Raw genomic sequence first — 26,093 nt, 5'->3', positions numbered from 1 at the left:
TTCTTCAACTTTCCATTCAGCAGTTCGAAACGAAATGGGGGCGGACGCTGCAGACGCAGACGCCGAAGTCGCCGCTTCCCTCTCGAATCATGACCGGCCAATCAACGACAAGGACCCCAACGCGCGACCAGAATGCTTCACATCGACCTTCCAAGAATGCATGTTCATCGCCTCGGTGACCATGGCCGTGGCCATGACGAGCTTCCTGACCGGGTCGATCACAGTCATGAGTTCCTTCGCTGCACGGGATTTAAACATGACGAATGCGGAAATCACATGGATGAATGCAGCGACATCGTAAGCTTTCCTCTTCGCCTCAAGTTCACAGTTAGATCAAAATACTGAATTGTGAGCATATAGGCTTACAGCAGGATCCCTTCTCCTCTTCTTCGGCAGCGTAGCCGACCTATTCGGTCGCAAGACCATGTTCATAGCCTCCATGTTCCTCTTTTCCGTCTTCTGCCTCGGCGCCGGTTTCTCCACCTCGGGCATGACTTTGGATATCCTCTGCGGCGTGCTAGGCATCTTCTCAGCCTCCTCCGTGCCACCAGCCCAAGGTATGCTCGGCGCTATTTACGAATTGCCCAGCCGAAGGAAGAACCGCGCTTTTGGCTGTTTCAGCGCGGGTAACCCCATGGGCTTTGTTTTTGGGACCATCTTGTCGGGGTTGTTTACGCAGGTGTTTAGTTGGAGAGCGGGGTTTTGGTTACTCGCTATTGTGTATTTTGTGACTAGTATTGTTGCGGCGTTTACGGTGCCTAGGGATGGGACGCCCAAGAGGAAGTTGGATGCCGAGACGGTTAAGAGGTTGGATTTGCCGGGGACGGGGTTGACGGTGCTGGGGATTGGGATGTTTTGTGCGGCTCTGAGGTATGTTCTTTCTCTAGGGTTGAGAGGATGTCAAACTGATTATGGTGTAGTCTCGGAGGCGATGCACCGCAAGGGTGGAAGACACCGTATGTTCTTGTCCTACTGATCCTAGGTCTTATTCTAATCGCGGCATTTGTCGTATGGGAGATTAAATACCCATACGCTATGATCGACATGAAGATCTGGTATGACCGGGACTTTTCCCTTGTAAGTCCTCCTTCCACTCCCCATCTCCACCACCACCATCAGAAGACATTCAATAGAACCCACTAACACATCCACCAACCCCAGCTCCTAGCCATCCTCTCCTGCGGCTTCCTCGGCTTCCCCATCTTCTCCTTCTGGATTGCACTTTACTTCCAAACCCAACTCAACTACAACGCCCTTATGACAGGCGTACACATGCTCCCCATGGTAATCGTAGGACTATCTGCCAACGCTGTCGCCGCCCTCGTCCAACACAAAGTCTCAAACAAACTGCTCGTGGGCATCGGTGCCGCCGCACTAACTGTCTCGTTTACCCTCTCTGCCGTGCAGAGGTACGGAGACTCGTATTGGGCGTTTTCTTTCCCCGCACTGTGTCTTTGCGTTATTGGGGTCGATTTCCAGTTTATTGTCGCTAATGTAAGTTTCTCTCCCTTCCAGTTTCCTTGCGTCTTGTAAGTGTTTCTTGACGCTGATCACGAGTAGATGTACGTCCTCTCATCTATGCCTACGAACAAACAGTCTATTGCCGGTTCGCTGTTCCAGACTCTGACTCGTCTGTGTACTGCCATTGCGTATGGTGCCGCGACTGCCATATTCGACGCCGTTCAGAGACGTCCTGCTACGTCTGGCTACTACGCGAAAAATGCTGCGGAGCCGTTTGCGGCGGTGTTTTGGTTTGCGGCCGCGGCATCGGTACCTGGGCTGCTTCTTGTTCCCTTTTTGAGGATAGGGACGCAGGGACATAAGGGGGATACTGGGAGGGTGAAGGTGGGTGGGGATGATGGACATGCTGTTGCTGCTGTGAGCGAGAAGCATGGAAGGAGTGATGTGGAGGAAAAAGGAGATGTGGTGTAAGAGTATTACGATATGAGTATCACAGGACTGAAACGAAAATTCGGATATTTGACCCTTGAACCTGTCTTTGGTATTGTTGATGGTAGTAAATTCACGCCTACTGATCAGGGTTGTAGTACTTCCGCCAGTTGTGTTCCTCCTTGAATCCAAGAACATCCCTAATCTTGCGATTACTCAGCGGCGCCTCCCACTCATCCATCTCCCTCGTAATCGGCGTATTCGGCGCATACTGCTCCAGGAACTGCTTCGTAGGGAACGTGGCAGTGATGGTATCGTTAGTTGCGTTGAAGACCTGGAAACCCAGTCCATCCTTCTGTACGCATAGATCGCAAATCTGACCAAGATCACGAGCATCAATGTACGCCCAAGCATTCCTCTTGCGGCATTCTGGGGACTTGATGAACTTTGGGAAGTCGCGCTCGTACTCGTGAGGCTCGATGACGTTTCCAATGCGGAGGGCGTATATGTCGGCGTCGAACCTGCGGGCGAATCCGCGGGCGACGCGCTCGCCGCAGAGTTTTGAGATGGCGTAGGTGTCCATGGGGTTCACGTCCATATCTTCAGTCAGTGGGAACGCAGTGTAGTCGAGATCTCCTTGGCCGAAGCACACTTCGTAGGTGGTTTCGCTGCTGGCGATGATGATCTTCTTTACGCCAAGCTTGCATGCTGCCTCGATGACATTGTATGTGGACCTCACGTTGCCGGCATAGCACTCGTTATCGGGTACCAGCATGTTTCGTGCGTAGGCTGCGAAGTGGATGACTGCATCTGGTGGGCCGGGTACGTGAGGACCTTCATAGCCGGCGAAGTTGAAGTGGGTTGTGAGCGCGTTGAAGACCTGGCCACTGTCTGTGAGATCGGTTTTGAGTGTGAAGACTCCGGCGTTTGGGTCGGGGAAGTCTGGTTGATGTCAATTGATAGAACAGTGCAGCGAAGAAAACGAGGATGTACCTGTCAAGTCAAGATTGAGTACCGAGTAGCCCTTCTTGATGAGTTCTGGGATGACATGGCGTCCAGCCTTTCCTGAGCCGCCGGTGAAGACGATGCGCTTCCCTGAGGGTGCCATTGTGGAGACTCTGGGGTGTTGGAGAATATTCTTGTATGTTCGCGATCTAATACTCGATATGTTAGTGGTAGCTTGGACATGGGGTAACTGCGGGGTCGTTCTTACCCTTTGTAAACAAAAGGTCTAACTGGCGTTTTAGGGAATCTGCTGAGACAAGATTGAAAATTCATCCAAGAAACCGTCGAGCAGAGATATCCTCATCTTTATAGGCGTCATTGTGCATCCGGAGATCGATCGTCCCACCGGGACATCTCAATGCGAACAGGCGTGGCGAGGACGGTAGCTACAGCGGGATGTCGATGGTCGGTAAACTTACGTCACGACCCCTACCCCGGCATTTGGAGGTTGGACCCACCTGAGCACGCTTTTCGGTCGTACGACTAGCGTATGAAGACAGCGAATCCTCCGCAATTGCCATTTCACACCTAGTACATCTTCACCTATGGTCGCATATCCCTATCCACACAGATGACCAGCGGTCTGATGCGGCGCTTCTCCACGTTTGCCCGCACGCAACTCCCCACTAGGACAGCGAGATCGCTCACTGCGCCCCGGCTGCTGGGGCTCAAGCAGTACAAGAGGACCCTCAGCGACGCCGGCGCGAGACAGGCATCCGTGTCAAGGCACTGGTTCACTAGCTCATCGCCATGCTCCCATCCGGAATCCGATGAGCGCGAGAAGGCGCGTTCCAACGAGCGCAACTTGAAACTCGGAAACAGTGGGTGGCACCTTCTGCAAGCAGAAATAGATGGCTAATACAGACACAGCAATCCGAGTACTCCACGATCGCCTGCCCACGCTCTTAATATCGCCCCTACCGCAAGACATACTCTCTCCGCAGATCAGTCTTCAACTATTCCCGTCGACGCACCCTCACCTACCCAACGTAAGCGGGAGGTACGCCTACACAGCAGCATTATGGACAGCACCGGTCGCATGGGGCCAAGTCCCCGTACTGGGCAATGTAAAGCTCAAGATACTGTCTGAGCGCATGGTCAAGAATGGAGGATCCACCACAAGCAACGTGCGCAACGAGAAGCTCATAGTCCGGTGGCAGACATGCAAGTCGGAGAAGGAGAACGGCCAGGTCAGCGACGTAGTCGAAAAGATTACGAGCATCGTCGCGGGGTCCAAGAGGCCGCATCAGGAGTTTACAGGGCTGTTCAAGTTTGAGTTCGACGAAGAGGGGCGCATCTTGAATCACATCATAGAGCACACAGAAGAGGGCCAGCACTGGGACAGGACGGCCAAGGTCATCAGCGTCACTGACTGGCTGCTGGGACGGGCGTGGGGCAGGCGTGAGGAAGTGAGCCCTAGTCTGGCTTTTGTCAAGTGCTGGAGAGAGAAGAACAGTCGGGGTCGTGGCGAGCGGCGATGAAGCGTGGGTGTACAGGCCCTTCACCACTCTATTGTACAAGACTTGTAATCACGAAGTAATGACAACACCCATCCTCACACAGCAGCGTCAATTTCACATGCGTCTCCACCGCTGATGACCAGGTGCGTCAGGTTACACATCCGGAATAATTATGCGTGTGCGATTGGCCGAGGGCTTGGGTGAAATGCGGAGGCCGGCCATGTGCATGGAAATGAGTGGCAGCGCGGGATGGGATGCATCGACAGCGTGGCTGGGCCCGTGACAGCTGCTGTGTTCCCGCCCAATAGACGAGTTGTGAGCATCGACGCAGCACTAACGACTAACTCGCGCCTAGCATCACTAGGATCAAGCTTCCGGCGCATCTCCCCAAGGCCAACCCTCCATCAACATTGCTACCACCATCGCGCCCCCTTCACCCCAAAGGGCTTTCCATCGCTACTCGAAGGTGTTTTTTCGCGTGTAGCCGCCGGCCGCTAGCCCTGCAGCAGTCCACCGCCCGGCCGCCCCAAGCTTCCCCGCTCCATTACACGACAGCGCCGGGAGCTTCAGCCTCATCCACCCAGGCAGAAGCCTAACAACCACGAGCGCCGTCCACGGAGCCCACACAGCCATGGCGGACCTCGCACAGAGCGGCGAATTGAGTGCGTGCTGACACATACACTCCCCCCGAGTCCCAGCTAACGCGGCGCAGACCAGCCCGTCCTCAACCTGACGCCCGAGGAGAAGCGCGTCTTCCAGTTCCTCTTCCAGCAAGCCGACACGGAGAAGCTGGGCGTCATAACAGGCGAGATTGCCGTCAAGTTCTTCGAGCGCACCAAGTTGGCACCCGCTGTCCTGGGCGAGATATGGCAGATTGCAGACACGGAGAACCGTGGTCTCCTGACCATGGCCGGCTTCTGCCAGGTCCTGCGCCTCATCGGACACTACCAGGCCGGCAGAGACCCCGCCCCAGAGCTGGCCTTTAGACGTACGGCCTCAATCGCTCTTAGTATCGCTATGCGCTGACACTCTCGTAGCTGCGCCCCTGCCCAAGTTCGAGGGCTTGAACATCCCATCCGCTCCTCCCGCCGCCCCGAGCTTCTCTCCACAACCCACCGGTTCGATACAACCTCAGATGAGCGGCAACGGCCCCATCCGCGTGCCTCCGCTAGTACCCGCCAAGGCTGCTGAATACGCAGGCCTATTCGAGAAGTCTGGAGCCGTCAATGGCGTGCTCTCTGGTATGTATCTTGATATGCGCGTAGGACGACTCTCTAACACCTCCAGGCGAGAATGCAAAGGAGATCTTCGAGAAAGCGCGGTTACCCAACGAAGTCCTCGGTCGCATCTGGAACCTCTCCGACACGGAGCAGCGCGGCGCTTTGAACGTCACCGAATTCATCATTGCCATGCACATGCTCGCTTCCTACCGAACTGGCAACATGAAGGCCCTCCCGACCGCCCTACCCCCAGGCCTGTACGAAGCCGCCTCGCGACGAGGACAACTCCCACCTCCACCAGGCCGACCAGATCAATCCATGTCCATCCCACGCCAGTTCAGCGGTCAGCAAAACCAGCCACGGCAATCGAGTCCCCTTGGACGAACGCCATTTGGAGCACCGGCTCCAGCACCCCAACCGACCGGCAGCGATTGGCTCATCAGCCCACAAGAGAAGGCTTCATACGACAATCTCTTCAAGACGGTTGACACCATGGGTCGCGGGTTCATTACTGGAGACCAGGCAGTGCGCTTCTTCAGCGATTCCGGCCTGCCCGAAGATGTGCTCGCAGGAATATGGGACCTCGCAGACATCAATTCGGAAGGTCAGCTGTCTAAGGACGAGTTCGCAGTCGCAATGTACCTCATCCGTCAACAACGGAAGGGAGACCAGCTTCCAGCAACGCTTCCACCCAGCCTGATCCCCCCGAGCCTACGAACAGCCGCCAACCAAGCAGTACCAGTAGCCGCTCCTCAGCCAGCGCCACCCGTTCCCCGCGCCGCCAAATCAGCTGCAGATGATCTCTTTGGACTCGACGCCTTCACAGCACCGGCTCCTGCTCCTCAGCAACCGCAATCGACAGGCGGCTCTGCTACCTTCAGCAAGCCATTCGAGGCTGATCCTTTCGGAAGCAAGCCAACTTCGCCCACGTCTCCTCACCCATTCCAGCCTCAACCGCGAAACCCCGCTTCTACCTTCAAGCCGTTCATGCCTAGCTCTTCATTCGGTCAGACTCTTACTGCGCATTCTACAGGCCAATCGGGTACCTCTGGCGTGCCACAACACTCCACACCATCCGCAATGGACGATTTGTTGGGTGGAGAGGATGTTGCTGAGATCAACAAGAAGCTGACACAAGACTCAACCGACCTGGCCAACATGTCTAACCAGATGACCACTCTTCGAAACCAGATGCAGGAAGTTCAGAACAAGAAGACCGCGACCGAGGGCGATCTCAACAGTGTGAACACTCAGAAGCGCGACCTCGAGCTGCGCCTCTCGCAGTTCAAGACCCAGTACGACCAGGAAGTCAAGGCTGTCAAGGCGCTAGAGGACCGACTGGCTGCCTCTCGCAACGAGACTCGCAAGCTGCAACAAGACCTTGCTATGATCGAGGGCTCTTACCAGGATCTCCAGAATCAGCACCGCCAGGTCGGAGGTCAACTTGAGGCTGACCAACGCGAGAACAACAGCTTGAAAGATCGCATCCGCCAGCTCAACACCGAGATTGGACAGTTGCGTCCTCAGCTTGATAAGATGAGGAACGATGCCCGACAGCAGAAGGGCATGGTTGCTATCAACAAGAAGCAGCTTGCTACCAATGAGGGAGAACGCGACAAGATTAGGAACGAAATGAACGACTTGACCAAGTCGCAGGAAGAGGGCACACGCAGTCCACAGGCCCAGACCCCCGCCGTTGCCGTCAGCCCCGCGGCGTCCACTACAAGCCAGAGCACGAACCCATTCTTCCGCAAGTCGCCCCAACCCGTTGCAGAGAACACCATGTCGCCATCTGGCTTCGCACGTGAAGGCCCTCACAAGGACTTTGACAGCGTTTTTGGTAGCTTCGGCACTCCTCAAAGCACAGCACCTCCCGTCTCTTTCCGTCCCGAGAACCAGAGCCAAGGTCCCAGCTTCTCTGTTCCATCCGGCCAATCAGTACGCTCTTCCGAAGGGCCTGACGTTCCCACACCCTCTACTTCGCCCCCTCTGTCCTCTTACCAGGAATCTCCCCGTGCTGCAGACCCGCCAGCTCCCCCTGAGTCGCGTCAATTCGGCTCTTCATTCCTGCCCCTAAGGGAAGGCGGACAGCGATCCGACTCGTTCAGCTCTTCCGTGCGAGCTACTGCTCCTGCCAGCAGATACGGTGGCCCTGGCAACGAGACACCTACAATCTCCCAGGCATCTCCTGCGAGCACACCAATAGCAGAGAAGCCCACGGTAGAGCGAACTGAAACCAACCGCACAGAAACCGACAACTTTAACCCTTCTCTGTTCAACCGTAACTTCTCATCAGCATCTCCTGTAGCCAGTATCACCAGTGATACTCAGCGCTCAACCAGGGCTGAGGACCGTAAGGATGCCTTCTCTAACTTCGGAGCACCCTCAGCTGGTGTTGACATTCCTGGTGCTTTCCCACGTGAGGCTGCTACGCCTCTTCAACAGAACCAAACTGGAGAGAGCAGTCTGGGCGCCCCCAACAGGAACATCAACCGCGCCGACCCCTTCGGCAGCACCTCCGGTGAACAACCTCGTGGAGGCAAGGATGATTTCGATGCGGCATTCGCTGGCTTCGGCCCTAGTCGTCAGAACACTGCTACTGCATCCACCACAAGCGCACCCGCGGATAACTCCAACAGGTTCAACAAGGAGTTCCCTCCGATCGAGGACCTGGCTCACGATGATGACAGCGACAGTAACGATGAGCGCGGATTCGATGACAACTTCACATCCGCGTCGCCAAACCAGAAGCGCACTAGCACGGGACAAGAGCAGCGTTCTCAGCAACAGCAGCGACCAGGCACTGCGTCAAGTGATGAGCTGTACAGAGCACCACCGCCAACTACTCGCCTGGACTCCAACGTCGGTGGCTTGCCCTCTCCTAGCGCGCAGAAGTCGCCGCCTACCTACGAGTCTAGTGTGAACCAGGCCAGGAGTGGATCCAACCAATTCCCCCCAGAGTTCGGTGGTCTTCTTCCCGCTCGCGAGGACCCAACGTCGCCAGGGTCTCCTGACACCGCGCAAGGCCCGGAGAAGTCGTACAATCCTCCTGGCGGTCACGGAGCTGCTCTCTTTGGTGGCCCTTCCAAGTCTGCCACCACATCGCCCCCTCCTCTAGATACTCCATCATCGACCGTCCCATCCGACCAATACCACTCTGCAGTATCGTACGGTGCCAATGAGAACAAGGGCCCATCGCCGTCCAGCAACGTCCCCCAACTCGGCAAGTCTGCCTTCAACGATGACTTCGATGCTGGATTTGATGATCTAGCAGATGCCAAGGAGGACGACCGGGCTGATGACGACTTCATGTTCTCTTCGCAGAACCGTGAAGGTCTCGACGAGTTCAACCCAGTGTTTGACTCGCCAGCTGCCTCCAAGTCAAACACCATGGCTTCTCAGCAGACTCCCACCGGCAAGCCTCGTGGTGATGACAGCTTCAGTGACTTTGAACACCTGTCGCAGACCTTTGGAGGACAGCCCCAGCAGCCTCAACCCGCTGCCTCGTCCCAGGACTGGGATGCTATCTTCTCCAACCTCGAGTCTTCGCAAACCGACAAGGGCTCGCACTCGCAGCAAGCATCCACTGACTTTGGCAAATCTGTCTTTGACACTCTCGACAATGAGGAGGCCGCTGCTTCTTCATCCAAATCTCAGGGATTATCGCCTCAGATGCCCTCGCTTGGTCGCGCAATCAGCACTGGAACCGAGCATGACGACCCTATCCTCAAGAAGCTGACTGGTATGGGTTATGGACGCAATGACGCCTTGTCCGCGCTCGAGAAGTACGACTACGACATCAATAAGGTAAGCAATGCAATCATACTATATGAGAAAAAACTCAAACTAACACTTCTTAATAGGCCGCCGACCACCTGGCTTCCGGAGGAAACTAAACACCCCGATCACACCCACTCCAAATTACCACACACACTCTCTCGCACCCCGGATCGCTCTTTTGTATGAGTACATATGTTTAGCATGGCTTTGTCGTCACAAACCTCCATACCCTTGAGCGTTGGACTTCTCTCTCTCTCCTTTTTTCCACTGTCGCTGCGACGCACGCCCTTTCCTTTGTTCACGCTTACTCTTCTTGTACTAAAGCTTTCACTTGAGACGGAGGCTCTTGGGCCAGTCTTGGTGCTGGCTGCGTAGTAGGGAGGATTAGGTCTGAGCGATTGGTGCTTTTGTGCATATGGTTAGTTACTTAATCTAATTCATGTTCTGGTTGATGGATGAACTGTTGCGCTCTTGCCGTGTAGTGAATGGTGTGTGTGGTCTCATGTCAATCGGAAATGCGTAGTCTGACTATGATTATAGGTTTTAATTGGCTTAGTTCTTGTCACACAATACATCGCGGCGTTTTCAGCCAACAGACCGCTCGTTCGTCAGAAAAATGCTGTCAGGTTCCAGATGCTTCTAACTTCTCGTTCAAGAGCATATTTCGAAATGGTACGGTTATGTTTCGCAGAAATCGTCAGTGGGGCGTCCCTTTGCGTGTCCATGATCGTGTTTCTAATGAATGCTTCGTACGTTGTACCTATGCTAAAGAAGTTATATGGGTAGAACTGTATGCCGAAAAAAGATGTTCAAACGCCATGCATGATGGATATCTCAGGTTACAAAAGAAAAGATGCTCAATCCCAGTTCCCCTTCCCCCTTCCTCCAGGAAACCACACAACGCATCACACGCAGTCGTGCGCACTACGACACATCCATACTGTCCCCACCCGCCCTCAACCCGTCAATCTCCTTGCGCAGCAGCTCAATCTCCTTCTCCTGCGCCTTCATCTTCTCCAACGCCATCTCTATCAACCGCGCTTTATTAACCGTCTTCTTCTCTCCCGGTACACTCCCCTTCGCACTTCTCACATCGTCATCGGCACCATCCGTCACCTTCTCGCTCCCATCCTCGCCATCTTTCCCTCTCATGACAACAAAACACGTGGTCCCGCTGCCAAACGTGACTTCGCCGTCGAGTAGAAATTCAGCTAGATCGACCATGGCGGTTTTCATGCGGTCGCGCCGGGCTTGCTCGGCTGCGCGGTGTGTGGCGCGCTTCATCATTACGCCGGTGGCCATGGCGGTGCTGAAGTGGAGGCCCATTTCGAGGTGTTGGCCAGAGGAGATTAGTTCGTAGTTTGATTTGGAAGCTAGGAGGTCGGCTTGCGGGGTTGTTACGCCGCCGGCGCCTGGGAGGAATTAGTTGTTTGCTTCAATTCGTGCTCATATTGTTCGACTAAGATTGAGATCACGGGACTTGATGACAAAGAGGGAGGCATACCATTACTGTCCGCAGGTACTATGTTACTGCTTCTTCTTGCGATGGCGACTTTCTTCGGTGTTGCGGATGATGCATGGGATATTGATGATATCGTGCTTGCGGTGTCTGCTGCTATTGACGGAGACCTTATCGAAGATACTGTGGGTGATGTGACGGATTGCGTTGTTACTGATGGCGATTTCAATGGGCGGATGGGATGTATTGGTAATTGCACCGGTTGTTGCTGTGGCTGTATTTGCGGTGCTGGTTGCATTTGCACGTGCTGCATCTGCTGTACGTGTTGTTGCTGTTCTTGCTGCTGCTGGGCGCTCTCTCTAACCGGACTATATCTCCTTCTCTTTTTGAACAACTGTGGCCATGTTCTACTCAGCGGACCCCGATGTCCGCCCTCATTCCTGTCGTTACCGGGCGGTCCACTCGGCTGTGGATATGGCTGCATGATTCATCGAGCCGCAATACCAGACGCTTTTGCGGTGGATGTGATTTTGTAGAAGTCTCCGACGAGCGGTAGTCGTAGCAACAGTGTACCAGATGGCAGAGGCGTGCCTAATGCGGGTTGGATGTCAGACTGGGCTACCACCCACAAGAGGCAGCAACAACAATGACGGGGTATCGAGACAAGGCGCCAACAAAGACCAGAGCGAAAGCACAAAAGCGACGGGTCCAAGGCTCTGGGGATCTTGAGCTTGTTCAGCTGGGTTGCGCACGTACAGCCGCGTAGCAGGCGGGTACAGGTGTTATGCGTGAGCCGTCGTAGTCGGCCTCATCCATGGGTCGAGAGCAGCGGTCGCAACAAGGCGTAGTAGACGCGCGATCTGGAAGGAATTCCGCGCATGCTTGCACTGGGCCGTTAAAAGCAAATGGCGTCCGCAGCGCGACTGATTGTGAGCGAAGCTTTTGCTTGGCGCAACCCAAAGACGTGGTGTTGCTGCTGACTTGGAGGTGCGTGAAGGCGTGGCTGAGCCAACCAAACCTCGCCCCGTGAGCACATGGGCTTGGCGCGTCGACGCATGCTAAAGCGCCCCTTGTCTCGAACCCAGGACGCCGAGTGCTTAGTTGCCACTCTTACTGCTCAGCGCTGCAGTCAAGTGACATTCCCTCCGTGCGCAGGGTCGAGCCTCCGCTGCGGAAGCTACTCCAGTCTACCGAGACGGAACGTCGCGGAGGTCACCTTCTATATTCGGAGTCGTCGATGAAACAGCCGATAGCTTACATATAGTCGTGGGGATCAATGAGCGCTGGACAAGAACACACGTGCTGGATATCACTATGGAAAGTGTTGTCGCGGCTTCTGCCGGCCCACGATGATGTGGTCAGATCATGATGATCGAGGTCGTGCTCAAAGTATTGTCCATCTAGCGGTTCAGAGGGAATACCCCGCCTAGTCTGCTAATGCTATTTGGCTGGACATCAAGGTGTCTGCATGCACATGTCGTCTTTTTCGCATTGTGATACGTGGCCAGACGAGCAAATTCCTGTCGCATTAAGATGGGAAAGTTATATTCGTTATGAACCTTATCCAAATGATTCTCACATGTCGCTAATCCAAGCTGTTTGTTCTACTGGCCATCTCGTGGCTTTCGTAGCTTCGCTTGCCTTTGACCTGAACTCCAGGTACATATTCCAAATCCTCGTCCTCCAGATCGGTATCCAAGTCCTCCTCACTAAGCATCTTGGGATTGAGTGAAAATGCGCCTTTTGGTACAAAGGTACTTGTCAAGACCAGCACACTGATGATAGTGAACTGTACAGCAGCCACGTTCAACACTGCCCCGTGTATCTGTTCGTTGTGGCGATCGGATACGCGGTCGATGTAGGTCCCGAGGGAAACGGATGCGATCGCGTACGTGACGATGTATGTGCTGTAGAGAAACGCCATGACGGCACCGAGTGCAGATACGTTCTGGGTCTTCGACTCGATGCGCGCTAGTGATGCCTGAATGTATGCGGCGAGCGATACGTCGCCGGCAGCCCACCCGAAACTGATGGGGAGGAACGTCGCTCCCACGATCCAAGCTTGAGCCACGTCGTTCTTGGGTGGGTGCCAGAAAGGTAGATACCAGACTATCAGGAGAGCCAGGGCGTCTAGCCGAAGCCATGGTATCGGAGTGTGAACCAAGTTTGTGAACATGAACACGAAGAGCGCTCCAAGCAGTTCACCGAAGTTTGAGCCTCCCACTATGATCTGTGACCATGCTGAGTTTCCGAAATAGCGGCGTGCTACGGCAGGAGCAATTGCGTTCTCGAGGTATCGGTGAGCATAAAGCGCGACAGCATATCCGGGTAGTAGCCAGATGAACTTGCGGTGTTTGAAGATGATCTTAGCACCAGTTCCAACGGACTCGAAGAAGAGGTAGAAGCCGCCTATCACGGCCTTGACATAGGTTGGCTGACTCTCCAAGATCAGAGACCTACCCTCCTTCGGTATGCTGGCTTCCTCGATGAAGTACCAGAGTATGGATGCGGCGGCGAAAAATATGGGCGTGATGATGAAGCTAAAGTTGTTGCCGAACCGGGGAATGAGCGCAAGTGCTGTGCAAAAGGCACCAGCAGTGCCGCTGATCTCGTAGAAGATATGGACTAGAGAGTCCATACGTCGAAGCTTTTGGATGTTGCCGCCGACCAAGTCGCGCGGAATGACTCGCCGGATCAATTCGACCATGCCGTAGACTATACCACAGACGCAATCTAGCGTTCGTCAGCAACACGGAATCAGATAGAAACATGTACCTGCTACTCCTTATAGGACCCGCAAGCGACAGCTCTGGCAGCAGCAGACATGAGAGCAAAGGTGACCGACATATCGAATCATTTGGCAGACTAGGGCTATGAACTTACAAATGGGGATCATGGCGTCGGTATCGTAGTCACCATAGTAGCTGAAGTCATCCTTTGCCAATCCGCGCGGTGCGAACTTGCCGCCAGTTGCAGCGTCCAAGATGAGCAAGACGCTGCTCATGAAGGCGAATATGAGTACTGCGCATGCCAGAACGTTCTTCGTCGGATATCTCTTGATGAGTGGCGCGATGAGTATAGATCCGACACACTGGAAGGCTTGATTCAGTCCAGTCAAGACGCCGACGCGTTGGAACGTAATGGAGATGTGCGTTGTCTTCTCGAGTTCATCGTATCGGTTAGTCGCAAGCGCGATGACAGATCCGTTGAATGCCTCGAGGCCGAACTTGTACATCATGATGCCAGCGATGTAGATGGCGATGTTCCGTCGTTCGACAGGAGTGTAGATGTTCCATGTCTCCCGCATGACAGCAATAGGCCGGACCATGGTGACAGTCGGGGCACGTAACGTGCGGTGGTGGTACTACGGGAAGAGACAGCTAGCCCGCAAATGCGGAGAGACCTGGTTTATACGTCCACGATACCGGAACGCTGGTGTTGTGGAGTGGACCAATTGGGTGAGTGGGCTATCGCATGCGGTACGCTACGGCGTCCCGTGGGTGTTCATAGAAAACGACGCCCGCATCGGTGACGAGGAGGCATTGCAAGTGCCCTGTCGTTCGTGTTAATGGAAAAGACGGCGTGGAGCGTTTGCAAGCCAAGTTGCACGGGCATGACCCCAGTCGTTGTGAGGACTTGGCGCGCCCGTCAAAAGCTGGCCATTCAGGTGACCCACGTGGGCCGACAGCTGGACCGCCTGGGGTAAGCACCGAGGCCGATAAGAAATGCCAACCCGAACAGTGCGTTGCAGACGGACAAGGTTTATCGTTCAGCTGTAGTGGCTGTCACAATGCGTGTATTAGATGTCGTATCGTTGCTTGTGATAAAGCGAACGAGGTGTGGTGAAGATGATCTCTTAGCAAAGCATCCTGCGCAATGTGCGGTGCGCGTCCGTTCTCTTGACAAGCCCATTCAGTACCGAAAGATACATTGGAGTGGAGATAGGTATCCCGCGCCTGCAGAACTAATGTCGCTTGTGAGCGGCGCGCCACCCTAGGTGCGCATCAGTGGAGGTGAGACGTCACGGAAGCAGTCAAGTCAAGTCAGTTGACATGGTGTAATGGGTTCCTGCATTAGAACCAAAAGCCAGTATACAAGGATACACTGGATGCTCGTTTAGATCTCGTCTGTTGAAGTCAGTCTGCTTCTTGACTGCAAGCTGGAAGACGAAGCTGACCTGTCTCTGCCTTTAGTTCCTGCACCAGTAATCGACAGTTGCTATCTTTGGTACTAGAGCTATGTCATAGAGATGGCAGAGACTGATTTTCGGATGCTAGTCTCTCCAGGCAGTAGTGCCATACCTTCAGGGTGGTGCACAGTGGCTGTGGGTATCGGAAGTGATCATAACGCCAAATAGCAGACTCGCAGAAGCTCAATCAGAGTCGTCCTCCCTGTGCCGCCTGGCTTCTTTAGCTCTGGCAGTCCTTTCCTCGTCTTCAGCCTCCCTCTTGGCCAGACTGTCGCGCATTCTCTCCTCTTGCTTCCTCCAGTGACTTCCTTCTTCATAGTCTGCGCTGATGCCGAGGGCTTTGCGCAGCCTCTCGCTCTCTTCTGCTTTTGCTTTGGCTAGGTCGTGGACTTGGTGCGACTTGAGGCGCTTCGCATTAGGACCGAGATCTTTTCCGTCTTTTCGTTCTTGATCGAGTTTGCGGCGTAGGCCTTCGCACTGATCGTCAATCTCGTCTTCGTCGACGCCTTCGTCTTCAAGCTTGTCGCGCAGCTCAAGGACCTTGACTTCGATGTCGCGCTTTGCTTCGTGTTCAAGGATCTCGGCGTCTGGCTGCCTTGGGCGGTGTTTGGCGTGTTCCCAGTCTTTGGGGTAGGGCTGGATCTTGTCGCGCGGTCGGAGGAGGGATCGGTTCTTCTGGACGTAGCCCGAGGTTCCGCTACCTCTTGGCGTGGTGAGGCCTACGTTGTCGGCCATGATGGTTGGAGAGGTGGTGGGTGGAGATGGGTGTCGCGTTGGGGCGTGTCGCCGGCGAGAATGATGGATGGTTTGCGGAGAGCTCGGAGGTGAGCACGGAGGCCCAAGCGCAATGATGGAATGGCTCGCCCCACCAAAACTTTACCCTTGGTACTGCGCAGACTCACCCAGAGATGGAGTCATTGCCTTGCGATTTAAAACTTCTGAGATTTCGCTCTCATCCCTTCTCACACATTTTACGACCACCATGACTACGCAAGACGCCACAAGCGACGATACCACCTCCGGGTCGGTGGAGGTGGGGTACAGAGAACTGCCCTTCCCACCAGTCACCAAAGACCACATCCTGAACTGCTCATACCACAAATGGCATCCCAAGTTAGTCTCTACTCCTTCTCGTTCTTAGGTCCTCCTCTAATCCCAATAGATACCGCGCTGTAACACCCAAAGCGCGTCTCATCCCCCTCCCAGCCGCCTTCCTCGACTACCTCCGATCAGACGGTATCATCCTACCTCCCGAAGAGAACGACGACCCTTCATGGTCAGACAATGACAGCGGAATATTTTCGGGTGCGGACAACAATGACGACGATGACGACGAAGGTCAAGACCCGAGCGCCAACTGGCGCGACACCCACGAAGCCATCGAGCGGACCATCGAGGAGTTGGGAGGCAAAGTCGCACCCAAGCTGAACTGGAGCGCGCCAAAAGACGCGACTTGGATAGCCGCAACCAACAGCATGGAGTGCCGGACACCAAACGACATCTACCTGCTGCTGAAAAGCAGCGACTTTGTCACACACGATCTGGCGCACGCCTTTGACGACACAGCCAACCAGTCTACAACGCCAGACCCGGAAATCCCATACCATCTCGTCTTGAGAAAGTGGATTACGCTGAACCCGAGCGTCGAGTTCCGATGCTTTGTGCGGAACCGCCGGCTGATTGCCCTGTGCCAGCGGGATCTGAACCACTTTGATTTCTTGTTTAACATGCAGGACAAGCTGCGCGATACCATTCAAGACTTCTTCGATGCGAAACTGCGCGACACTTTCCCCGATCCCAACTTTACCTTCGACGTATACGTACCGCCACCGCATGACAAGGTTTGGGTGGTCGACTTCAACCCATGGGCTGTGCGGACTGATCCTCTGATCTTTTCGTGGATGGAACTCCTTACTATGGAGGTACCCGACGCAACACCTCTTGAGGAAACGACTGTGCGTTTCAAGATCGCTCAGCCGGAAGACAAGGGCGTGCCAGTTGGGGCAGCTGGTGACACTGTAGACGATGATGAAGACACAGATGACGACGAAATTGAGGAGTTATGGCAGCCAGAGTTCCGCCTTGTACGGAGAGATGACCCAGAAGCATATGGCTTCTCAACTCCACAATACAGTGCGCACAAGCTCCCCAAGGATGTAGTAGATGCAAGTAGCGGCGGAGAGGGTCAATTGCGAGAATTTGCGATGCAGTGGGAACAAGCGCAGAAGTTGGCTGAGCAACAAAGAGCGGAAGATAGTGAGGACGATTAGCTCGACGGACCTACCGTAGCGCAAGGGAGGAGTCATAACTGCATACATCTTGGCGTAAACAAACAGACGTTTGCAAAATCGTGATTGGGCGTCTGTGGCTGTTGGCCAGCCTCGTCGCGTGAGGCTCTGGGTCCGCCACCGGGACTCGCGGTGACTCGCTCCTGCAGGGCATCTGTTTGTTTCACCGCTCCACCCCCCACATCCATGATTCGTCGACATCCCATCCTTCACCCAACCTTACAACAACACGTCGTTGGACACGTTGTTTTTGCTCTTGATCAATTTCTGCTACAATAAATTCTGCTAAAGACCCATACTTTTGGCACCATTGAATACCACAAATTTTTCACCATTACGATTACAAGATGAGCGTGACGGATAGCAGCAGCTACAGCGGCTTCTTATCGATACCCACTGAGATACGATGCCAAATTTACGACTACCTCCTCACCGAACCGCACGCAATCACGATCAGTGCTGGCTACACTACGTGTTTTGGCAACAGGATACAGGACCGCGCACGCAAGACGGAAATTCCTGGTCTACCACTCGATCTCGCGCCGCTGGCACGCCGCCACCACGATGCATCTCTCCTCTCAGTCGCGAAGCCACCCACGATCGCCGTCGAGAATGGACACATGGAAGACATTGAGGGCGAGAAGCTGGGCTTCCCCGCTGCGGTGGCGCTGATGCTGACGTCTCGGTTGATCAATGACGAGTTGAACGATTGTGTTCGCAGGCGGAGACATATCGCGCAGGCGCGTTCTACTGTTGATGCCGATGGAGTCGTTCACGATAACGAAGAAGACCAGGATGGTCTGTCACTTTACGTGTCTTATCCTTATGGCGTCTTAGTATTGAAGCACCAATACCCATACCTGTTGAAACAAGCGCGTCGAGTCTACATCTCTGGGTACTACACACCCCAGCAAGAGAATCAGCTCGATCAACGAGATCTCCAGACAAGCCATGATGAGGGCTTGACGCCATCCAGCAGCTTCGCAGCACCATCCTTCACCACCCCATCATCAGGGCCAGCAACGAGCTTCACGCGCTCTTCCTCCCGACGAACAGCCCGCCACGGCGTCTCCGTCAACGCCTCGCGCCCGCGCCTCCGTCTCGACCCTCCCCTCCCTCGCGAATCCCGCCAAACAACTAGCATACACACAACCTTCCCGTCCTTCTCCGCCTCCACCTCGGCCGAAGCCCCCGCCGCGCTCGCCCACTTGATCACGACCCTCTTCCCCAAACACACCACGCCCCTCACAAAACTCACAACCCGCATCCTCTTCCCAGGCGAAGACTCGTACGGCTCCGTCTGGGGCGACGACAACAGTCCTGTCTCGCACATCCTGCGCAGTATCCGCGGCGGCAAGATCGATATGAAGGTCTTGAGGGGTAGTCTGGGAACGGGCCTGAGGCTGACGGCTAGGCCGAAGCCTGAAACGAGGATTGTGAGTACGAGTTGGGTCAATTGGAAGAAGGGGGATGTTGCGGCGAGGGGTGCCGCGGGAACGGTGAGGAGGGCGGGTGGAAGGTTGGGTGTGAGTGATCTGGATGCGTTTTTGATGGGTGAGGAGGGTGCTTAGGATATATGTTCTTGTTTACGGAGAGGACGAGGGTGTTTGTGGAGGACTGGCATGGCTACTGTGTGGCATGCATATGCAGTTTCCTGGACTGCTGACTATATGTTTTTTCTTTGTACGATACATTCAGTGATACATCATTTATCTTTATCCGAACGAGCGGTTTGCCAGACCATGCGAATCGTCTGCTCACGTCCAGCTTCTTCATTCAAGTATTGGTATCCTTCTTCTGCTCCATCGTGGCTGAAGGTATAAATTCCAAGTCCACAGTCTTCAGAAGATGCACGCGTTGTCAGATGTGCTCTTCAATCGTTCGGAGCCGGTCTCAGAGTCGAAGATCGAACGACGTGAGATGCCAACATGTTAGTCTCTCCAAGCGCGACGCTGGGAAGATGCTCGTATGTCGCGCAGAAAAACTGCCGAGGTGGAGGGGAACAAGTAGAGTCCTTCGGGTACGCTGATCCTATGGATCGAGAGTCTTGCTGGACGTCCAACGCAGTCCCAAGCCCTTGCTCTCTCACCAAGTAATCCACTTAACCGACCCCGGAATCCCAATCGCCAAATCCCTCGCATCCGAGAACTCAACCTTGACCGTCCGATCACTATCTTTCGGATGCGTCAAATAGAACGCAATAATGCGCAAATGCTCCGGCACCTCCAGCTCCGCACATATCTCATCTTCCTCGATACCCATCTCCGCTCGCGCACGTTCTTGTTCTAACCTCAACGCCTCTTCCGCAATCTGCCCCGCCAGCATGCCATCCCAGAACCCTTCCCGTCGGGGATGGCTCAACATGAGCTTTACAGCGCGCTTGCGCAGTGCTTGACACGAAGACGGTGCGCGCACAGCGATGGCCCAGAGTGCGGATGTGGGACCAACAGGTGTTTGAAAGATAGGTGTCTGCGCGCCTGAAAGAGGGAGGAGTTTAGCAGCAAGTTCGAAGATGAGGACGAATTGTGCGGCCATGTCAAAGGGTTCGACGAAAGGTTTCCGCGCGGGTTTGAAGTCGCCTAGACAGGGGAATTTCTGGATTAGATCGGCTCGTGGGGCGCGGAGGAGGAATTCCATTTGTGCTTGTGTTAGTTCCAATGCCGTGAGGGGTTCGGTGTATTGTTCGCCGTAGGCAGGGGCTTGTTTCCACAGATTGTCCATGGTGAGTTTGCCGCGGTGGTAGCGGGAGATGAGGTCGAGGTATTCGATGTATACTTCTTCGACTTCGTCCGCGGGGCGTAGTTTTGTTCTTTGGTTGAAGGCGTGGATGCTGTTTAGTAGGCTCTGTGTGTGTCCCAACATCGCATGTAGTGCAGACATGCTCAGTATGCTCGTTGAGCTGCTCAGTGGTTTAGTCTTGGGCTTCGCGACCCAGGATGGTGAAATGTGCGTTGGCATTATCGCCCTGATCTGCGTATCGAATCCCACAAAGATGGTGCGTATAGACTCCAGTTCTATTGGGTGATCAAACTTTTCTTTCCCTTGGTCCACTTCGTTCAACATCCGGATGCCGCTGCGTACGTGTTCGATTGCGTCTCTTTGGTAGCCCTGCAAACAACACATGCTGGTGAACAGGATAGCGCAGGTCATGAGCGTGATCTTATCTGATTTGACTACTTTGTCGTTACCCTTCGGCTTTTTCAACAAATCCTGAATTGCTTGGTTCGACTGACGCAAAGCGAATTGTAGGTAATTATCCAGCATGGCTGTCTCGGTTAGACGTGAGTCGCAGCCTTCGGAAAAGCGTCGATACATAGCGCCCAAAGCGATGATGCAATGTTGAATCGCGGGCTCACGATGAGCGGCTTGAAGCAGTTCTCGTTGCCAGAACGGCGAATCAAGGAACCCGCGCAAATTTGAGACGGCATGTGTCATGAAGAACTCGAAACTATCTCGCTCCTCTTTGGTATCGAGACGAATGGCTGGAGCGATGAACACTGGCGAATGAGACCGCGTCAGGCTCCAACTTGATATCGACTGAGGTGAACTTCTCGATGACTCTGGAGGCGAGGGCGTTGATGGTGGCGGAGGTCTGAAAGTCGGATCGTAGCCATCGCACGTACGGCCCGTTGAGGTGCATCGTCTGCAGTTCGGTTTCTCCTCATCACACTTGACTTTGCGTATTCTGTACAGATTAGCAAGAGGCCATTGGATGCACAGCAGTACTAAAAGACGATATGTTCAGCTTCGAGTTCATGTGTGGTGGGATTCGATGATGATGCGGCTTGGAGCTGAAGAATGGCTTATCGGTTGACGTTTGGCGTTACCTGCCCGTGGGCGGCGTGTGCTTCGCGGGCTATGAGCCCAGCCACAAACGTAGTGCAAGCCATACCGTGCTATGGAGATTGGCACACTTTATAGTTGACGCAGCGACTTACTTGCAAGTTTTACAACCAGAGCGAGCTTTGGGTTTCCAGGCTCTCTGGCGTGGTTTACCGGATACCGTCGCCATGTTAATCTGGTTGAGTTTCGTCTGACCAATGGGAGGGGAGCCAGCGAAATTCAATTATACGAGCGAGCGTGTAGCAAGTACGGATTGAAGGATGTACGACCGCGCAAATGACATCGGTGGTTGAAGAGTAACTTGTGAGGCTGCATGACACTATGCAGCCTGGCGGCGTGGTCGCCCGCACAGTTAGGCTACCGCGACTAGGTTCGCGAGCAGAGGCCCACGGCTATTAATTATCGATCATGGCCAATTACACCATAGCACGACAGGGTTCACGATCCTCCTGGGCGTAATGCCACGAGAGAACTCGACGGAGTAGCATCCTTCTGGTCCTTAGTGAGCTGTTATTATTAGATTGTGGTATAGTCCACGGCGATTGATGCGGGGTTTTTAGACCGATTGGGTCATTCAAAAGGCATGCACCACGAAATGTCGCATGAGGCGCTTGGTACCATTTATCAAGCGGCCATTGTCAGCCTTTCTTCGTAGCTACTTGCATTTGCGCGAACGAGAGTCGCATAATACAATTATACTTTTGTTGATCGATGTGTTATCGTATAGGCGATCAAAAACACTGATCATATTACTCAGAAATTTCGCCAGAGGTTCTGGACGAAGCCTTGCTTCACTCGTGGCTCGGTCTGCGGTTCTGTCTGCACATATTCGTCCTTCGTATCCAAGTCCTTCCTCATTCCGGTGTCAAGATCAACCTCTTGGCTTCGCCTGAATCTTGTCTTGAATATGACTTTGTATCCCGCAAACATGATCCCGAATACCGGCAACATAATGTAAGCGTCGACAAATGTGCCTGCATCGAATGGGCTCAGCGTGGTCCAACCCTGGACAAGAGCAAGGAATATGTTGGCTGATACTCCAAAGTAGGCATTCCACGGGTAAGCTAGCGACTTGAAAGGTAACATGTCGGGCGTTCGACCTTGTGCTTTCCAAGCTTTCCGGAAGCGAATGTGCGTAAAGGAGATAGAACCCCAAACAAGGAAGGTAGAGACACCGCTCAGATTGACGATGTAGGAATACGCCTGGCCACCTCCAGTGCTGACGTTCATCATGGATATCGCACCGAAGAGGTTCGTGAAAACAATGGCGTAGATTGGGACTCCACGGCTGTTCGTCCTCCCAAGAAACTTCGGCGCCATTTTCTCTTGTGCCATGAAGAGTATCGTTCGAGACCCAATGTAGATTGAGCTGTTCGCAGCGCTCAGAACTGTGATAAAGATGAATGCATTGATCAAATGCACGCCTCCTTCCCATCCAGCGTTTTGGATCGCTATGGTCATAGGGCTTTTGAGTGCGCGGCTGGCTCCGTTCGCTAGGCCGTCCGCATTCGAGGGGCAGGTGAGCCCGAAGAAGAAGGCAACCCCTATGTATACGAAGAGAATTCGCCAAATGACTTGTCGAATTGCCAGAGGAACAGCTACCGATGGGTTTCTGGTCTCTGTAGCGGCCACAGCAACCGCCTCGACACCGGCGTAAAACGTCGAAGCGAAAACGAAGACTGTGGCTACTCCGCGGAAGCCGTCTACCCAGGGGCCGGGATCGTTCCAGTACCGAAATCCGAGAGCTTCATCTTGCCCAATGAGACCGCCAGAAGCATAGATGATGCCAAAGATGAAATAGGCGCAGAGACCCGCAAGCTTGATCAGGGCAAGCCAGAACTCCGCTTCGCCGAAAGACTCGACGCCCAACATCTGGAAGCCTAAGAATGCAAACCAGAAGATGAGGAAGTAACCCCATAGAGGCACCTCCGGACCCCAAAAGACCAGAATAGAGGAGATGACATTGTACTCGTTGGCTAGCACGCATGCCCACACCAGCCAGTACTGCCAGCCCACCGCTACTCCGAATGCTTTGTCGACAAATCGATCGGAAAGCGTAACGAAAGCACCACCAGTCGGATACAGTGTTGTCATCTCTCCCAAAGATTGCGTGATGCTAAATGCGATGAATCCGATAACGCTGAAAGCTATGAGCAGAGATGCCGGTCCTCCTTCTGCGAGGGCGCCACCAGTACCGACCAGAATACCAGGTCCAATGATCCCAGCGAGCGCCATCATGGATAGATGACGAGTTTTGAGGCCTCGCTTGACTCCGCTGGGGTCCATCCGTTGGAAGTCATCGTCGCTATAGTTTGCCGTGGGCGACGGGTGCTCGGCGTGAGCTTTCGAATCAAAGAGGGCCATGTCGAACCGGAAGATGGTGGTCAGAGATACAGATGCGTAAAACTAGGCATACCACCGTTATAAGCGACCTCCTAGTTTTTACTTGGCGTGGGAACGGTAGATCTGTGACGAATAATAGCGGACTATGGCTTGGTGCATGTTGCGATTTTTAATGTGGATTGCGCGATAACAGGGTCTGAGTAGTTTAGTAGCATTCTGACGAAAGGCGACCATGAGCAGAATCTCTTCAAAGCTGGAAGGGTACGTCTCGTCCCAATTCTGGACTGGTTGTTGCTGTGTTGATTGCAGGCTTCAGAGTAGGATAACAACCGGGTGGCGGGGGCAGAATAGCAGTCGCGATAAGCTTGGTCCACCTTAGGCTTAGCTTAGTGGGTTTTCGATCCTTCACCTTGGCGTCACTTCTCCCGGTAAACCGCCACCCTTAAATCCACTAATCCCGACGCCAGCGACCACCCGGCATCATGAATCCTTTGCCGATAGTTCGGATCCAAACTTGCAGCAGAGTACCTAAGTGTTTGCTGCTTCACAACGACCTGTGCACGAAGAACGCAGATATCTTTTCGTATGAAGCATTCATTGCGATTCGTTATACTCTACAATACTCATTATCCATATGTACCCGATTTCCATCATCGATCATTGGCGCTGAACCAGCCAGTCCATGTATTAACATTGAGGTAGAGTGTTCATCACATCCACCTTAGTTCTTGTTGCCAATCTCCATGCGCTTCTTGAGCTTGTAAGCGATGGCACGCTTCCTGGCGGCGGCACCCTGTGTGAAAGCAACAGATCCGCCGAAGGGACCCGCGGCAGCACCGTTGCGGACGCGCATAACGCAGACGTTGTTGACACCAGCGACAGTGGCGTCGCAAGTCATGCCAGCCGGCATCTGTACCTTCATGGCAAACTCGGTGTTGGTGGCGAGCGAGATGCCCTGAACACCGAGGCCAGGAACGTCCTGGGTGACGGTAGCAGGCTGCATGGCAGCCTCGTCAGTTCCGCCTGAGGTACCATCAACGTCGGCAGTGAATGGTCCAGCACCGTCCTGGTTGATCTGGAAGGAATGAGTTAGCAATGCATAGAAAAGAGTAGGAGTGATCGCTTACCTGGCGCAGAGTCATGGTGACGGTACCGTCGTCAGCGCATGTGGGCATGCCGCTTGTGGCACCCGCTCCTACTGCGGCTGCAACGCGTGACTCGGGTGGGCCGTTGACCTTGTCACCACCTCCACCAAGCAGTCCAGCGATGCCAGTAGCACCGGCCTTGTTACCTCCAGCACCACCAGCGCCTCCACCAAGAAGACCGCTGAGGAATTGGCGCTTCCTCTGGCCAGGCTGTTGAATGTTGTCCTCGACACCAACACTTCCAGAAGCACCGTTGTTTGCAGGAGGCGCGGCACCCTGTCCCATGAAGGCACCAACCATAACGGCAGCATCAACGTTGCCGTTACCCTGTGTGCGACCAAGAGGACCAGTCTTGCCACTGGCGATTTCGCGGTCCCTGATGATGGCAGTGTCGGCCTGAGAACCGCAGCCGCTGATAATTGGTTAGTGATCTGTTTGAAGAATAGAAGGTTACAAGACCTACTTGGAAGAGCAGTCGCGAGGAGTTCCGTCTTGGATAGTCAAGCCCGGCATGGTTACTCCGTTGGCGCCCTTGATCTCAGAGACCACACCGTGGGCAGAAACGGCAGCCGCAAGGGCGAGGACGAGAGCTGGTGAGAAGTGCATATTGTATATGTGTGTTTGGGATCGAGATCAACTCGGTGGATTAAAAAGTATGGGTAGTTGGAAGTAGAGGTGGAAAGCAAGAAGCACCAGGCTAATGGAGAATGAAGTATTAGTAGAGGAGTTGAAGAGTTGAATGCTGATGATGATTGTAGAGCCGGCTTCAACAAGGCATCTTATACCTCTTTCCCATTGAGCTGCATTGTCGATCTACATCGCATCGTATTCTCCATTGGGATGACAGCCGCCCACCGCTCCACCCAGCTCGTCATTGGCATGTACAATTCAGTATGGATACAGGCAGGCTCTTGTGTCAAGATGCGTTTTCGAAGGTCTTCCGGCAAGGCTAAACGTGCTTGGCGGCAGTGAGGCGTTTCCCTCCCATACTTGGCTGTGGCGGAGTGCCGATTACCCAGGCGCTGAGAGGTGTCAACGTTCCGATACTCAGTTTCGTCTGCGCCTGGGGATGAAGGCTAAAGGCGCCAAGGCGGAAACTCTCAATGCAAGATCGTGGATTTGCGAAACGCTGTCTTTGGAGTTGCAGAATCCCACTAAACAAGCAAACGCATGTATGTTTCACATAATACCACCATCACATTATTGACTTATCAGAATATTCAACTCACGTCAAAATTACTCCATGCTGAAGGTCACAATCAGCACTGATGAGTTACTCATGTGTGAGGTTCTGTCGTAGTGCTGATCGCACCGTGGTGTCGTTCTTGCAGCCCGCACCAAAACGAGTAACTCCACCCCGCGCGCATGACAAGTCGCACCAAACACGGTTGATTCCGAACATGCAAAACCACACACTCAAATCTTCGGTTTCCAATCACTCGCAACTATCCTATTCAGCATCATGTTAGGC

At 54.0% G+C, this 26,093-nt stretch overlaps 12 protein-coding genes across 12 annotated transcripts; 5 read left to right on the top strand and 7 right to left on the bottom strand.

Annotated features, from left to right (window-relative positions):
* Positions 1-34: 34 nt before the first annotated feature.
* J4E93_003839 (uncharacterized protein) lies at positions 35-1,932 on the top strand (the record flags this gene model as incomplete). The annotated part of the gene is made up of 5 exons (XM_049341769.1): positions 35-297; positions 361-870; positions 921-1,077; positions 1,162-1,494; positions 1,561-1,932. 5 exons carry the CDS (start codon positions 35-37, stop codon positions 1,930-1,932), a joined length of 1,635 nt encoding a protein of 544 aa, XP_049201274.1.
* A 97-nt stretch (positions 1,933-2,029) lies between these two features.
* J4E93_003838 (uncharacterized protein) lies at positions 2,030-2,998 on the bottom strand (the record flags this gene model as incomplete). The annotated part of the gene is made up of 2 exons (XM_049341768.1): positions 2,030-2,832; positions 2,884-2,998. 2 exons carry the CDS (start codon positions 2,996-2,998, stop codon positions 2,030-2,032), a joined length of 918 nt encoding a protein of 305 aa, XP_049201273.1.
* Positions 2,999-3,466: 468 nt separating this feature from the next.
* On the top strand, positions 3,467-4,376 carry J4E93_003837 (uncharacterized protein; the record flags this gene model as incomplete). The annotated part of the gene is made up of 2 exons (XM_049341767.1): positions 3,467-3,716; positions 3,766-4,376. The coding sequence occupies 2 exons, from the start codon at positions 3,467-3,469 to the stop codon at positions 4,374-4,376; spliced, it is 861 nt and encodes a 286-aa protein (XP_049201272.1).
* Positions 4,377-4,986: 610 nt separating this feature from the next.
* J4E93_003836 (uncharacterized protein) lies at positions 4,987-9,471 on the top strand (the record flags this gene model as incomplete). The annotated part of the gene is made up of 5 exons (XM_049341766.1): positions 4,987-5,017; positions 5,068-5,343; positions 5,393-5,596; positions 5,643-9,382; positions 9,439-9,471. The coding sequence occupies 5 exons, from the start codon at positions 4,987-4,989 to the stop codon at positions 9,469-9,471; spliced, it is 4,284 nt and encodes a 1,427-aa protein (XP_049201271.1).
* An 808-nt stretch (positions 9,472-10,279) lies between these two features.
* On the bottom strand, positions 10,280-10,681 carry J4E93_003835 (uncharacterized protein; the record flags this gene model as incomplete). Its single annotated transcript, XM_049341765.1, has 1 exon — positions 10,280-10,681. The coding sequence occupies one exon, from the start codon at positions 10,679-10,681 to the stop codon at positions 10,280-10,282; it is 402 nt and encodes a 133-aa protein (XP_049201270.1).
* A 1,718-nt stretch (positions 10,682-12,399) lies between these two features.
* On the bottom strand, positions 12,400-14,142 carry J4E93_003834 (uncharacterized protein; the record flags this gene model as incomplete). Its single annotated transcript, XM_049341764.1, has 2 exons — positions 12,400-13,547; positions 13,698-14,142. The coding sequence occupies 2 exons, from the start codon at positions 14,140-14,142 to the stop codon at positions 12,400-12,402; spliced, it is 1,593 nt and encodes a 530-aa protein (XP_049201269.1).
* A 1,044-nt stretch (positions 14,143-15,186) lies between these two features.
* On the bottom strand, positions 15,187-15,738 carry CWC21 (RNA-splicing factor; the record flags this gene model as incomplete). Its single annotated transcript, XM_049341763.1, has 1 exon — positions 15,187-15,738. One exon carries the CDS (start codon positions 15,736-15,738, stop codon positions 15,187-15,189), a length of 552 nt encoding a protein of 183 aa, XP_049201268.1.
* Positions 15,739-15,985: 247 nt separating this feature from the next.
* J4E93_003832 (uncharacterized protein) lies at positions 15,986-17,273 on the top strand (the record flags this gene model as incomplete). The annotated part of the gene is made up of 2 exons (XM_049341762.1): positions 15,986-16,116; positions 16,166-17,273. 2 exons carry the CDS (start codon positions 15,986-15,988, stop codon positions 17,271-17,273), a joined length of 1,239 nt encoding a protein of 412 aa, XP_049201267.1.
* A 365-nt stretch (positions 17,274-17,638) lies between these two features.
* On the top strand, positions 17,639-18,862 carry J4E93_003831 (uncharacterized protein; the record flags this gene model as incomplete). The annotated part of the gene is made up of 1 exon (XM_049341761.1): positions 17,639-18,862. One exon carries the CDS (start codon positions 17,639-17,641, stop codon positions 18,860-18,862), a length of 1,224 nt encoding a protein of 407 aa, XP_049201266.1.
* Positions 18,863-19,376: 514 nt separating this feature from the next.
* Positions 19,377-20,931, bottom strand: J4E93_003830 (uncharacterized protein; the record flags this gene model as incomplete). Its single annotated transcript, XM_049341760.1, is given in 2 exon segments — positions 19,377-20,773; positions 20,790-20,931. The coding sequence occupies 2 exon segments, from the start codon at positions 20,929-20,931 to the stop codon at positions 19,377-19,379; spliced, it is 1,539 nt and encodes a 512-aa protein (XP_049201265.1).
* A 956-nt stretch (positions 20,932-21,887) lies between these two features.
* On the bottom strand, positions 21,888-23,498 carry J4E93_003829 (uncharacterized protein; the record flags this gene model as incomplete). Its single annotated transcript, XM_049341759.1, has 1 exon — positions 21,888-23,498. The coding sequence occupies one exon, from the start codon at positions 23,496-23,498 to the stop codon at positions 21,888-21,890; it is 1,611 nt and encodes a 536-aa protein (XP_049201264.1).
* A 700-nt stretch (positions 23,499-24,198) lies between these two features.
* J4E93_003828 (uncharacterized protein) lies at positions 24,199-25,228 on the bottom strand (the record flags this gene model as incomplete). The annotated part of the gene is made up of 3 exons (XM_049341758.1): positions 24,199-24,552; positions 24,605-25,034; positions 25,086-25,228. 3 exons carry the CDS (start codon positions 25,226-25,228, stop codon positions 24,199-24,201), a joined length of 927 nt encoding a protein of 308 aa, XP_049201263.1.
* Between the last annotated feature and the right edge of the window lie 865 nt (positions 25,229-26,093).

The sequence above is a fragment of the Alternaria ventricosa genome (assembly GCF_023758065.1).
Source record: "Alternaria ventricosa strain BMP 2768 chromosome Unknown scaffold_5, whole genome shotgun sequence".
Taxonomy (NCBI): domain Eukaryota; kingdom Fungi; phylum Ascomycota; class Dothideomycetes; order Pleosporales; family Pleosporaceae; genus Alternaria; species Alternaria ventricosa.
The sequence above is the reverse complement of the archived record's forward strand: the minus strand, read 5'-3'. Positions and strand labels throughout refer to the sequence as shown.